The sequence below is a fragment of the Callithrix jacchus genome, chromosome 22 (genome assembly GCF_049354715.1).
Source record: "Callithrix jacchus isolate 240 chromosome 22, calJac240_pri, whole genome shotgun sequence".
Lineage (NCBI taxonomy): Eukaryota > Metazoa > Chordata > Mammalia > Primates > Cebidae > Callithrix > Callithrix jacchus.
In genome coordinates, this window is record NC_133523.1 from 48873749 (window position 1) to 48888014 (window position 14266).

The following is a 14266-nucleotide window of genomic DNA, read 5'->3' on the forward strand; positions in this document are numbered from 1 at the left end:
CCCCCAGGATGACAGGGGACCTGGTCCTGGAGGGCAGCCTCCGGGAGTCTCAGGCCCCACACAGCCTGGCACATCCCACCGTGAGCAGGACGGGCGGGGGCGCTGCCTCCCTGCTGATCTGGGCTCTTGTCAACCTCTCCATGAGGAAGGACCCTTTCCTCACCCGCGAGTCACACGGTCAAGAATTCACCTCCACCCGCCCACGACGCTCTGTAGCTGGGTTGTGTGTGGAGCCGCACGAGCTCTAATGCTTGAAGCCGCGTGGAACAGCCCGTGCACCTGCTGTCGGTGTCCTGGGAAAGCAATTCCAGGGTCAGAGAATCCCGGGGGCTCCCTGTGCCGCTGTTTCCCAGATGTCCGCTGGGTGGCGGCAGGTGCTTCCGTGGGAGCCGGGCGGGCTCCCCGCACCATCCCCACTGTGGGTTTTCTCACTCAGGCCTCTTCCACGTCGGGCTCCGCCTGGGGGTGGTACGGTGTTCAGTTTCGTCCTTGCTTTTACCTGCCAGGTGCCTTCCCTGCCCCAGTTGTGACAACCACGGAAGTCTCCAGATGTTCCCTGGGTACCAGCCCGAGTCCGCGTGACGCAGGGAGCCCGCCCTCACCAGCACCCAGCACTTCTCCGTCCCCTCACTGGCCAGGACTGGTCCATGGGAAATCCTCGTCAGCAGTACTGAGAAGGTATCGGCTGCTTTCGGGTTCTATTGGAGTGACAGGTCTTTTGCAGACACCCAAGAATGTAGTTTTATTCCTTATCTGTGGCTTTATTCTTCATTGCCAAAATGGAATCAACCAAAAATCTGGAGGCCCAGGTGCAAAATGAAAACGTGGATGCTGTGTTCCAAAGGCAAGAATTTCGGCCAGGCCTGGTGGCTCATGCCTGTAATCCCCACATTTTGGGGGGCCAAGGCAGATGGATCACCTGAGGTCAGGAGTTTAAGACGAGCCTGGCCAACCTGGTGAAACCCCATCTCTACTAAAAACAAAAACAAAAAAAAATAGTTGGGTATAGTAACACACACCTGTAATCCCAGCTACTTGGGAGGCTGAGGCATGAGTATCACTTGAACCCGGGAGACAGAGGTTGCAGTGACACGCAATCATGCCAGTGCACTCCAACCTGGGTGGCAGAGAGATAGTCTCAAAACTGGGGAGAGAGCAAGCTTCGGGTTCCTGGGCCCTGTGGCCAATTCTGGTATAACAGAATCCAGGTGAAGCCTGGAAATAGGCGTTTTAAAAAGCATTCTAGCCAGGCATGGTGGATTATGCGGGTAGTCCTAGCACTTGGGGAGGCTGAGGTGGGCAGATCATGAGGTCAGGAGATCAAGACCTGGCTAACACAGCGAAAAAATAAAAAACTAGCCAGGCATGGTGGTAGGTCCTGTAGTCCCAGCTTCTTAGGAAGCTGAAGCAGGAGAATGGCTTGAACCCAGGAGGCAGAAGTTGCAGTGAGTCGAGATGGTGCAGTGCACCCTAGCCTGCTGACAGAGCAAGATGTGGCCTGGTCACTAGGAGCAGCTGGGCTGGAGGGGCTTGGGTCTGACAGTGCTGATGATGGCCACGGTGTGTGGCCTGTCACTAGGGACAGCTGGGCTGGAGGGGCTTGGGTCTGACAGTGCTGATGATGGCCACGGCATGTGGCCTGGTCACTAGGGGACAGCTGGGCTGGAGGGGCTTGGGTCTGACAGTGCTGATGGCCACGGCGTGTGGCCTGGTCACTAGAGGACAGCTGGGCTGGAGGGGCTTGGGTCTGACAGTGCTGATGATGGCCACAGCGTGTGGGCTGGTCACTAGGGGACATCTGGGCTGGAGGGGCTTGGGTCTGACAGTGCTGATGGCCATGGCGTGTGGCATGGTCACTAGGAAGAGCTGGGCTGGAGGGGCTTGGGTCTGACAGTGCTGATGGCCACGGTGTGTGGCCTGGTCACTAGGAACAGCTGGGCTGGAGGGGCTTGGGTCTGACAGTGCTGATGATGGCCACGGCATGTGGCCTGGTCACTAGGGGACATCTGGGCTGGAGGGGCTTGGGTCTGACAGTGCTGATGATGGCCACGGCATGTGGCCTTGTCACTAGAAACAGCTGGGCTGGAGGGGCTTGGGTCTGACAGTGCTGATGATGGCCACGGTGTGTGGCCTGTCACTAGGGACAGCTGGGCTGGAGGGGCTTGGGTCTGACAGTGATGATGATGGCCACGGCGTGTGGCCTGGTCACTAGGGGACAGCTGGGCTGGAGGGGCTTGGGTCTGACAGTGCTTATGATGGCCACGGCGTGTGGCCTGGTCACTAGGGGACATCTGGGCTGGAGGGGCTTGGGTCTGACAGTGCTGATGATGGCCACGGTGTGTGGGCTGGTCACTAGAGGACATCTGGGCTGAAGGGACTTGGGTCTGACAGTGATGATGATGGCCACGGTGTGTGGGCTGGTCACTAGAGGACATCTGGGCTGGAGGGACTTGGGTCTGACAGTGATGATGATGGCCACGGCATGTGGCCTGGTCACTAGGGGACAGCTGGGCTGGAGAGGCTTGGGTCTGACAGTGCTGATGATGGCCACGGCATGTGGCCTGGTCACTAGGGGACAGCTGGGCTGGAGGGACTTCGGTCTGACAGTGATGATGATGGCCACGGCATGTGGCCTGGTCACTAGAGGACAGCTGGGCTGGAGGGGCTTGGGTCTGACAGTGCTGATGATGGCCACGGCATGTGGCCTGGTCACTAGGGGACATCTGGGCTGGAGGGGCTTGGGTCTAACAGTGCTGATGATGGCCACGGCATGTGGCCTGGTCACTAGGGGACAGCTGGGCTGGAGGGGCTTGGGTCTGACAGTGCTGATGATGGCCACGGTGTGTGGCCTGTCACTAGGGACAGCTGGGCTGGAGGGGCTTGGGTCTGACAGTGATGATGATGGCCACGGTGTGTGGCCTGGTCACTAGGAACAGCTGGGCTGGAGGGGCTTGGGTCTGACAGTGCTGATGATGGCCACGGCATGTGGCCTGGTCACTAGGGGACATCTGGGCTGGAGGGGCTTGGGTCTGACAGTGCTGATGATGGCCACGGCATGTGGCCTTGTCACTAGAAACAGCTGGGCTGGAGGGGCTTGGGTCTGACAGTGCTGATGATGGCCACGGCATGTGGCCTTGTCACTAGAAACAGCTGGGCTGGAGGGGCTTGGGTCTGACAGTGCTGATGATGGCCACGGCATGTGGCCTGGTCACTAGGGGACAGCTGGACTGGAGGGGCTTGGGTCTGACAGTGCTGATGATGGCCACGGTGTGTGGCCTGTCACTAGGGACAGCTGGGCTGGAGGGGCTTGGGTCTGACAGTGATGATGATGGCCACGGCGTGTGGCCTGGTCACTAGGGGACAGCTGGGCTGGAGGGGCTTGGGTCTGACAGTGCTTATGGCCACGGCGTGTGGCCTGGTCACTAGGGGACATCTGGGCTGGAGGGGCTTGGGTCTGACAGTGCTGATGATGGCCACGGCGTGTGGGCTGGTCACTAGAGGACATCTGGGCTGGAGGGACTTGGGTCTGACAGTGATGATGATGGCCACGGCGTGTGGCCTGGTCACTAGGGGACAGCTGGGCTGGAGGGGCTTGGGTCTGACAGTGCTGATGATGGCCACGGCATGTGGCCTGGTCACTAGGGGACAGCTGGGCTGGAGGGACTTCGGTCTGACAGTGATGATGATGGCCACGGCATGTGGCCTGGTCACTAGAGGACAGCTGGGCTGGAGGGGCTTGGGTCTGACAGTGCTGATGATGGCCACGGCATGTGGCCTGGTCACTAGGGACAGCTGGGCTGGAGGGGCTTGGGTCTGACAGTGATGATGGCCACGGCGTGTGGCCTGTCACTAGGGACAGCTGGGCTGGAGGGGCTTGGGTCTGACAGTGATGATGATGGCCACGGCATGTGGCCTGGTCACTAGGGGACAGCTGGGCTGGAGGGGCTTGGGTCTGACAGTGCTGATGATTATGGCCACGGTGTGTGGCCTGTCACTAGGGGACAGCTGGGCTGGAGGGGCTTGGGTCTGACAGTGCTGATGGCCACGGCATGTGGCCTGGTCACTAGAGGACATCTGGGCTGGAGGGGCTTGGGTCTGACAGTGATGATGATGGCCACGGCGTGTGGCCTGTCACTAGGGACAGCTGGGCTGGAGGGGCTTGGGTCTGACAGTGATGATGATGGCCACGGCGTGTGGCCTGTCACTAGGGACAGCTGGGCTGGAGGGGCTTGGGTCTGACCGTGATGATGGCCACGGCGTGTGGCCTGTCACTAGAGGACATCTGGGCTGGAGGGGCTTGGGTCTGACAGTGCTGATGATGGCCACGGCGTGTGGCCTGTCACTAGGGACAGCTGGGCTGGAGGGGCTTGGGTCTGACCGTGATGATGGCCACGGCGTGTGGCCTGTCACTAGAGGACATCTGGGCTGGAGGGGCTTGGGTCTGACAGTGCTGATGATGGCCACGGCATGTGGGCTGGTCACTAGAAACAGCTGGACTGGAGGGGCTTGGGTCTGACAGTGCTGATGATGGCCACGGCATGTGGCCTGGTCACTAGGGAACAGCTGGGCTGGAGGGGCTTGGGTCTGACAGTGCTGATGATGGCCACGGCATGTGGCCTGGTCACTAGGGAACAGCTGGGCTGGAGGGACTTGGGTCTGACAGTGATGATGATGGCCACGGCGTGTGGCCTGGTCACTAGGGGACATCTGCTTTCCTACCCTAACCGCCTCCTTCCAGCTCAGCTTTGTTCCAGCTGGGACACTTTGTATTTTTGGCTGTTGTTGCATTTGGACAAGTGCTCCTGGCATCCCACCCCACAGGGCCTCTCCCTGGCAGTGGCCCTACCTGGACTGGGCTTCCTCAACTCCCCTTGGAAGCTCCCCTCATCCCTCATGACTCAGCTTCTCCCACCGAGTCACTGTCCACTTACTCGGCCATGTTTATCGGGTACCTACTCCCTGCCAGGGGCTCTGCTGAGCAAGGGGACGTGGCGGTAACCTTGAGAGGCACGACCTCTGCCCTCATGGGGCAGGGGAGTGGCTGGGAGGGGACACACACAGCTGAGGGTTGATGGCACAAAAAGAGGCTCCCCAGGCCGAGTGTGGTGGCTCATGCCTGTAATCCCAACACTTTGGGAAGCTGAGGCAGGCAGGTCACAGGGTCAGGAGTTTGAGATCAGCCTGTCCAATATGGTGAAACCCCGTCTCTAGTAAAAATGCAAAAATTAGTGGGGCGTGATGGCATGGGCCTGTAGTTCCAGCTACTCAGGAGGCTGGGGCAGGAGAATTTCTTGAACCTGGGAGATGGAGGTTGCAGTGAGCTGAGACCATGCCACTGCACTCCAGCCCACGTGACAGAGTGAGACTGGCTCAAAAAAAAAAAAAAGGCTCCCCAGAGGTGAGACGTGGAGGACATCTGGGTGTGGGCAGGTATGACAGGCAACCATGTGGGAGGTGGGTCTTTTGGAAAGTGAGATCCAGACAGACAGCAGTGAGAGGAAGGGAACCCTCCACCCAGCTGGCTTCCTGGTCTGAAGGCCGCCGTCTGTGCCCCTGAGGACAGGGACTTGCGTGTCTGCCTTGCTGCATCCCCAGGGCCTGGAGCGGATGCCGAGTGGGAGGGCGGCTCTGCCAGGCGGCGTGCAGCGTCACAGCAGCTCGGCGTGGGGTCCCACGGTCCCGAGTTTGCATCGGGTTCCTCACTTAGCGTGTGATCTAAGGTGAGTGGCTTCACTTGTCTGAGCTGGATTGCTTCTGTGACAAACAGGATCCAGCCGTGTCGAAACAGTGCAGGCAAAGCCAGGTGGCGGAAACCAGCTTCCCTGTGTCTTGATTGAAGTCCTGGATAAGTCCCTTCCTCTGAGCCTGCTTCCCTGTCTGTAGAGCAGAGAGTTAAACAAGCTTGTTTTGTTTTGAGACAGTCTGGCTCTGTCGCTCAGGCTGGAGTGCAGTGGCATGATCTCAACTCGCTGCAACCTCCACCTCCCAGGTACAAGCGGTTCTCTTGCCTCAACCTCTCTGGTAGGTGGGATTATAGGAGCTACCACCACCATGCCTGGGTAATTTTTCTATCTGTACTAGTGACGGGGTTTCACCACGTTGGCCAGGCTGGTCTCGAACTCCTGACCTCAGGTGATCCTCCCGCCTTGGCCTCCCAAAGTGCTGAGCCACCACGTCTGGTCTACACGAGGTAGTAATGAAGCACCTGGCACACAGCAGTGCACGTTAAACCATCGCCCAGCTCCCCGGAGTGTCGGGTATCAGCCATGTCCAGGCCCCTCACTGCGAAGTACAGGTAGGAGACAGTCACTTCACACACTCTTGGGGACATGCTGAGCGTCTGACCTCTGGGGAGGGTGACACAGCCGGATCTGCTGGGATCCAGTTACACATTCACCTTCATCCTGCAGTTCCTGCCGGGACAGGCAGCACAGGGTGTGGGTCAGGCTCGGCTGGATTCTTCCTGCCGCATTGCTACAGTAGCAGAAGATAGCAACCGACCGACTACACATCAGTCAGGAAGTAAACGCTGTACCCACACAAAGGAACGCTTTGAAAGTGTTTTTTAGCCGGGCACGGTGGCTCAAGCCTGTAATCCCAGCACTTTGGGAGGCCGAGGCGGGTGGATCACGAGGTCAAGAGATCGAGACCATCCTGGTCAACATGGTGAAACCCCGTCTCTACTAAAAATACAAAAAAATTAGCTGGGCATGGTGGCGCGTGTCTGTAATCCCAGCTACTCGGGAGGCTGAGGCAGGAGAATTGCCTGAACCCAGGGGGCGGAGGGTGCGGTGAGCCGAGATCGCGCCATTGCACTCCAGCCTGGGTAACGAGAGTGAAACTCTGTCTCAAAAAAAAAAGAAAAAAAGAAATCCGTACATCTAGTTGATAGATACATACACAGCTAAAGATAGTTGATGATAGTACGCAAATAGATTGTTGGTAATAGATGGTGAAGATAGGGAGATCACAGACAGGTACTACAGAGGCAGGTGATAAATTGATACATACCTATGTAAGTAGATAATAGATGACACATACTGATGGGTAGGTAACAGCTTATACATGACAGATAACATGGATAGATGGTGCAATGATAACTGATAGATGACTGATACCTACATCAGGTGGCAGATGATACAGATGATCGATACATAGATGGAATGACAAGATGAAGGATTGGTATATAAATGATAGATGATGCATATGTAGAAAGATATAGTTGATGGATGCATAGATGATACATGATGATACAGATATGCAAGTGGCAGAATAGTATGGAAGGCTTTCTTCCATTTGATAAACTTATTTATATTTTTTTCCTGTACACGGAGTCTTGCTCTTACTGCCCAGGCTGGAGGGCAATGGTGTGACCACATCTCACAGCAGCCTCTGCCTCCTGGGTTTAAGTGATTCTCCTGCCTCAGTCTCCAGAGTAGCCGGGATTACAGGCACCCGCCACCACCACTGGCTTTTTTTTATTTTTGGTAGAGATGAGGTTTCACCATGTTGGCCACGCTGGTCTCGAATTCGTGACGTATGGTGATCCACCCACCTAGGTTTCTCAAAGTGCTGGGATGGCAGGCGTGAGCCACTGTGCCCGGTGATACATTTATTTTTAAAACTCACTTGTAGATTCACTGAGTATTTCAAGGCATCATGCCAGGAGAGGAATGAGGAATCTCTTCCTCCAAGTATCCATTCCTTTTTTTAAAAAAATCTTGTGAGCAAACAATTGCTGATCCAGATCCCCTTGGCAGAGGCCCCACCAGCCCGAATGAGGCTGTCCATCCAGTCTACTTGCTCCCATGGCTAGTGGCCACCCCACTTCACAAGCATCTCTTAAGGTACAGAGAGACCGATGGAAGTGTTGGCATTAGATTCTGAGTATTAAGCTCTGTTACTTACCAGTTGTGAGAACCTGGAGAAATATTTAACCTCCCCAAAGCCTCTGTTCCCTTATCTGTAAAATGGGAATGCAGTTTTCCAAGTGGTCAGGAGGCTTTACAAGGGAATATATTTGCATTAAAGTCAGCTCCATCGTGGGAGACCCAGCAGGGGGCTTGGAGGGGGGGGGGGAATGATTGGGGGGGGCTCTGTCCATGGTGCTGAAAGATGGGCACCAGAAGATAGGGTGGATTGATTGATTGATTGAGACGGGTTTCGCTCGTTGCCCAGGCTAGAGTGTGATGGTGTGATCTTGCCTCCCTGCAACCTCCGCCTCCCTGCAACCTCCACCTCCCTGCAACCTCCGCCTCCCTGCAACCTCCGCCTCCCTGCAACCTCCGCCTCCCTGCAACCTCCGCCTCCCTGCAACCTCCGCCTCCCTGCAACCTCCGCCTCCCTGGTTCAAGCAATCCTCCTGCCTCAGCCTTTAGAGTAGCTGGAATTACAGGCGCCGGTCACCACACCCAACTAATTGTTGTGTTTTTAGTACAGGCAGGATTTCACCATTTTGGCCAGGCTGGCCTCGAACTCCTGACCTTGTGACCTGCCCACCTCAGTCTCCCAAAGTGCTGGGATTACAGACACTAGCCACAGTGCCTGGCCAAGATAGGGAATTTCTACATAGACTTGCCTATCAAGGCGGGAGAGGCAGCAAAATCAGTGGTGTCAGAGACAACTGTGTCCGTACCCACAGCCTCTTCAAGAGATAGATACAAGGGGAAGGAAGGGTGAATGATATACCACAGACACCGACACACACATACCCACATGCACATACAGATAGATGTATGCACAAAGACAGACACACCATGCACAGACAGAGACACACAGAGGCATGCACTCATATATGCAGGGACACACAATTAACATGCATGCACTTCTCTAAGGATGGCCTGGAGTATAGCAGCTCCAAGATGCTCTATAATGGGAGATTTCCTGGCGGAACAAGCTCAGAAAATGCTGCATGCTATCACCTACCCCTGCCCTGGCCCCTGGCCCCTGGCCCCATGTGGGTGTACAGAATCATAGTGGAAAGCTCTGGGATGGGAGGGTGTAGGGGGCTAGTTTTATAATTCATCCAGTCAACTAAATCTTGGCTCAGCACCTGCCACGTGCCGAGTACTGTTCTGTGAAAAATCTTGAATCCGGCTGGGCACAGTGGCTCACACCTGTAATCCCAGCACTTTGGGAGGCTGAGGTGGGCGAACCTCTTGAGGTCTGGAGTTCGAGACCAGCCAGGCCAATATGGTGAAACCTGGTCTCTACTAAAAATACAAAAATGAGCCAAGTGTGGTGGTGGGCATCTGTAGTCCCAGCTACGTGGGAGGCTGAGGCAGGAGAATCACTTGAACCCAGGAGACAAGAGATTGCAGTGAGCCAAGATCGCACCACCGCACTCCAGCCTGGGCGAGAGTGAGACTCCATCTCACAAACGCGTACACACACAAGAAAAGAATCCAGCATTTTCCCAGGTGATTTGAACACAAGATCGTTTTCTCTAAACATCAACATTCCCTGGAACCTATACCCTTAGGGAAACGGGAATATGTGGAGTGAACATTTCCAGATGAACGCTGCCTTCAGGCTGGGGAGAGTAAGCCGGGTGGAGGGTCCCTTTCCACTCAGCTGTCTGTCCCCCTCCCCTGGGACTGCCTGTCACACCTGCCCCGTGCCCAGGACTCCTCCATGTCCTGCCTCCTGGGAGCACCCCCCCTCCCTTTATTTTTTTGGAGACAGTCTTGCTCTCATTGCCCAGGCTGGAGTGCAGTGGTGTGATCTTGGCTCAGTGCAACCTCTGCCTCCCAGGTTCAAGTGATTCTTCTGCCTCCACCTCCTGAGTAGCTGGGACTACAGGCATGGGCCACCACACCCAGCTAGTTTTGTATTTTTAGTAGAGACAGGGTTTCTCCATGTTGGCCAGGCTGGTCTCAAACTCCTGACCTCGAGTGATCTGCTTGCCTTGGCCTCCCAAAGTGCTGGGAGTACAGGTGTGAGCCACTCTGCCTGGCCAGGAGCCTTTCTTTCCCTTCAGGCCTTGTGCGTGTCCCCCTCCCACCCCCAGGAGGGCAGAGATTGTGCCTCTTGAGGTCACTGCTGTGCCCCCAGACTTAGCAGAGTCCCTCAAAGGAAAGATGTGCCCCATAAACATCTACTTTGTTGAAGGGTTCGTGAGCAGGGAGCGCTGCCCAGCCTCACCTTGCTGTGGGTGAGCCGCTCCAGCACAGGTGCGTGACAGGGCTGACAGCAGGTGCCATTAGAACCCGCATTCCTTTCTCTACCCGAGACCCACACAGCGCCCAATAGGCACAAAACTGGTGCCCAAAAGACATCTGCCGTACGAGGGCTGGCTGATGACCACCCGAGGGCATGAATACACCAATAATACATGCCATGTGACACCAGAGCCCAGGTCCACTGCTGGGTTCAGTGCAAGCTGATACCATGCTGGTTATGTGAGCCGGCCGAGTTCTGGATTAGAGTGAACTGCAGCCTGGGGGATGAGTGCAGAGCCTGGATTAGAGCCGGGCTCCCCTCCTGGAATCTTTGCTCGTGCCTGGTAAGGCACAGCCCCTCTAGTGAGTAAACACGGGCTTGGGAACCCCCCTCCCCACACACAGTCACACAAGGCAGGCAAGCTCTTCATTCCACAGGGCAGGAAAACAAGGGTCAGAGAGTTGAGGCCACTTGCCCAGGGTCTCACAGCCTGAAGGGCAGGGTAGAGACTGGCCCTGGGTCTTTCTTGCTTTAGGTGTCAGCTCCTGCCATCACTTCCAGGGCAGGTAGAGAAGGCAGGCCTGAGACTCAGAGTCCCTGATGCTTACAGGGCACCTCTCATCCTCCCAGGCCTCCAGGAGCATCCAAGGCCAGAGCTCCACAGAATGATCATGGGGCACTGAGAGATGCTTCCTCAGTCTCTGCTAATCCAGCCTGCTCTGAACAAACCAAGTTTCAGCCCCTCCTTTCGAGTGACCTGAAATTCCGAAATAAACTGAAATGCAATGCCAGTTGTCTCAGCAAGGCACTGGCCACCTGAGAACGTGCTTTTCTGACCCACAATCACTCCCCTCATCCTCCAACAAATCCTTCAGGATCTGTAGACCTTCAGTGGCTCTGGTTTCTGAGTCCCCATCCTCCTGATGAGGCCCCGGGACCCTGCTCAAGCACGTGAGGGTGTGAAAGGGCAGATTCAGGGCTCTAACTGGAAGTCCAACTTCCTCCAAGTTCCTCTCAACCACCCAACCCGGAAGTGAAAGACGCCTGCCTGCAGTGTGCCTCCTTCCATGGCTCCTGAGTAACTGCGGCTCGGCCAGGTTGGAAACAACCCTTTGGGACCTTCACTGTAGCCTCCCAAGGCTCCAGGAACCCTGTTGTCACGGGTGAGTCCCCCCAACACCCCACATCACCCCCGCCATAATGAACAACAGCGCTCACCTGGCAGGGCAGACCAAGTGACCAAGTCCCTCAGGCATGCACAGTGCCTGAAGTGCCGGCTGGACTGTGGCATCCCTGCCCTTCCCCAAAGGCACTGGCTGGCTTGTCCCCTGCAGTAGAGACAGCCGAGCGTACCCTCCTCCTCCCGTGCAGGTGTCCTGTCCCAGGCCGTCCCCCTCTCCCAGCCTATTTTGCAGGGAGAGGCAACTGTGGGCCAGCCCCTACACAGGCCCAGGCACGGAGATGTGTGCCTTCTGCAGGCCGAGCCTCCCGGGAGGCAGGAGGAGGGTGCTTTTGAGGTTAGGGGTGGGAGTCCACATGATAGGAGAGCAGAGGAAGCTGGCCGCCCCTGTAAGAGTGCGGCTGAGGCTATGGGGCTCCTCCCGCAGCAGCGAGTAGACATGTCCCCAACCACAACCCGTCCAAGGGCTTCCTAGCCTTGTGAACGCTGCAACCACAGTGAGGATACTCTGGCCAGGCTGCTCCTGCCCAGTGCTCTCCACGGGCTCCTCCCACCACTCTGATGCTGCTGCCCCAGCAGGAGCCTCTGTTTATCCCTCCCAAACTCAAAAACCACGCCGAGGGGGACGTTTGGATAGTGCCATTTATTGATCTACCCCCGCTTCCTCCAGCAGGCCCACCCAGGCCAGGGACAAACGGGCACCCGCCCCTGCAGGGCTTCGCTGGGCACAGGGGCAGCCTGTGCTACCCGGAATCCAGAAGGGGAAGGAACAACTTGAGCTCTAAGAAACGATGGGACCCAGAGGGCAGGAAAAAATTAATGGACTTTTGGGGAGGAGGCGGGGGAGTCAAAAGGTGGGCTGATTTAAAGAAAATTCTAAAAAGGGGCCCCTACTTCCCTTCCCTCTCTGGGAACCTCTAAACTGCAAAGGGCCTGATTTCCCCCTTCCTCGCAGCACCCTACCCCGGGGGAGGAGGCGGCAAAAGGCCTTGCTGTTTGAGACCCTGGCTGCTGCAGTTCTTGCCATTGTCCGTCTCTGGCTCGCAGGCCGAGAACTTAGGGAGGGCGGGCCAGGCTGAGGGGGCAGTGTCAAGGCGGAGAAGTGAACTGGCCCTGATGGCCCCTGGTGTCCACGTGGACAGTGAGGGGGCAGAGGGACGGGGACCCCGGACGCCCGCCGCGGGGTCCATCGCACCCTTGGCCGCTTGTCCCTGGGTCTCCTGGTCTTGCACACGGTGGTCATTCCCGCCAAGCCCGAGGGGCCCTGCCCCCCCCGGGCCCCCACCCCTACCGGCCCTCCCCAGCCCGGCACTCGGGGCACCGCCCACCCGCACCCTCCTCCTCCTCCTCGTCGTCGTCGTCCTCCCCGCCGGCCTGGAAGTAGCTCTGTCCGCAGCTGCTGCAGACCGCGGGCGCGCCCACCGCGTGGATCCTCTTGTGTCTGCGCAGCGCGGCGCCCTGCACGAAGCCCTCCCCGCACTCCACGCAGATGTGCGCCGGCTCCTCGCCGCCCGCCGCCCCGAGCCCGTCCCCGTGCTGCGCCCGCTGGTGTGCCAGGAGCCCAGCCCCGTGCCCGAAGCCCTTCCCGCACTCCAGGCACACGTACGGCTTGGGGGCTGGGGCGCGCCGCGAGCGGGGCCCTGTGGCCTTGGCCCCCGCACCCGCCATGGCTGCTGCTGCGGCCGCGGCCCCCTCACCCGGCGCGCCCACCACGATGATGCCCTCGCCGTCGCCCACCGGGATGGCGATTTCGCCGTCCGCTGCCTCCTCGGGCCCCTTGGCCCGGCGCACGCTGGCCGCCAGCACCTTGGCCGCCACGCCGGGCCCCGACAGCTCGGGGTGCAGCCGCAGGTGGCGCGCGAGGCTCTTGGGCTGGCTGAAGCCGCGGCCGCAGCGCGGGCACACAAAGGGCTTGAGGCCACTGTGCGAGCGCCGGTGCTTGGCCAGGCTCTTGCTCTGCGTGAAGCTGCGGCCGCAGTCGGGGCAGGTGTAGGGCTTCTCGCCCGTGTGGATGCGCTGGTGCTGCATGAGGTTGGAGCTCCAGCTGAAGCGCTTGCCACACTCCAGGCAGGCGTAGGGCTTCTCGCCGGTGTGGATGCGCCGGTGCTGCACCAGGTGAGAGCTCTGCGAGAAGGTCTTGCCGCAGTCGGCGCAGGCGTTGGGCCGCTCACCCGTGTGCGTGCGCTGGTGCCGCGTCAGCTTGGACCAGTGGCTGAAGCTCTTGCCACACTCGTTGCAGATGTAGGGGGCGGGCGGCCGCGGCCGGGGAGGAGGACCGGCTGGGGGCGCGGACTGGGGCGGGGACAGCTTGGTGGGAGGCCAGCTGGGGACGTCGTCGTCATCCATGATGAGGATATCCACTGCAAGGCAAAGCGGTGGGAGCGTGAGTCAGGCAAGGGCTCCGCCCAGGCCTCGGCTGCCTTGCTCACCACGGGGCTTTTCCAGGCTTGCCTTGGCGCGGGACCCGCCCTGATGTCTTCAGAGCACGCATCGTTCCCTGCATTTTACTAGGCATTTATTACCCCTCTCCTTGCCTAAGAGTTAAGACCCTTGATTTACCCCCAAGCTCTAGAACACCCTCAACACAGAAGGCCCAGTCTGTAAGCAACCAGTCCACATAAGAGGTGAGAGCTGGGGACCCACAGAGGGCTCCCAGGAAAGGACCCTGGGACCCAAAGCACCAGCCTGGACGCAGGGGCACAGGATGAGGAAGGCCAGGGACAAAGGTTCCGCTGGGCAGAGGCCACAGGGCTTGAGTGCAACCCTGGACACATGGCCTGAGCCAGCCGGTGGGTTCTGCACCCTGCACTGGTGCCCTCAGAGGAGTGATGGTGTCACGTTTGGGCTCCAGGAAGACAGTCCTGGTTACAGGTGGAGTGGGCAGGGGGCAGTGGACACAGAACGGGATTGGACGCCAGCATGAAA

At 58.2% G+C, this 14266-nt stretch overlaps 1 protein-coding gene across 16 annotated transcripts in view; it reads right to left on the reverse strand.

The window, feature by feature from the left end:
* Nucleotides 1-11965: 11965 nt before the first annotated feature.
* The window catches only part of ZNF787 (zinc finger protein 787), a 33780-nt gene continuing 31479 nt past the window's right edge, over nt 11966-14266 (reverse strand). For all 16 annotated transcript variants that reach the window (XM_078361624.1, XM_078361626.1, XM_078361625.1 and 13 more), the window contains one exon: nt 11966-13701. In XM_078361624.1, the coding sequence (XP_078217750.1) occupies nt 12629-13701 (1073 nt within the window). In that variant the 3' untranslated portion in view covers nt 11966-12628. The remainder of the gene's footprint in view (nt 13702-14266) is intronic.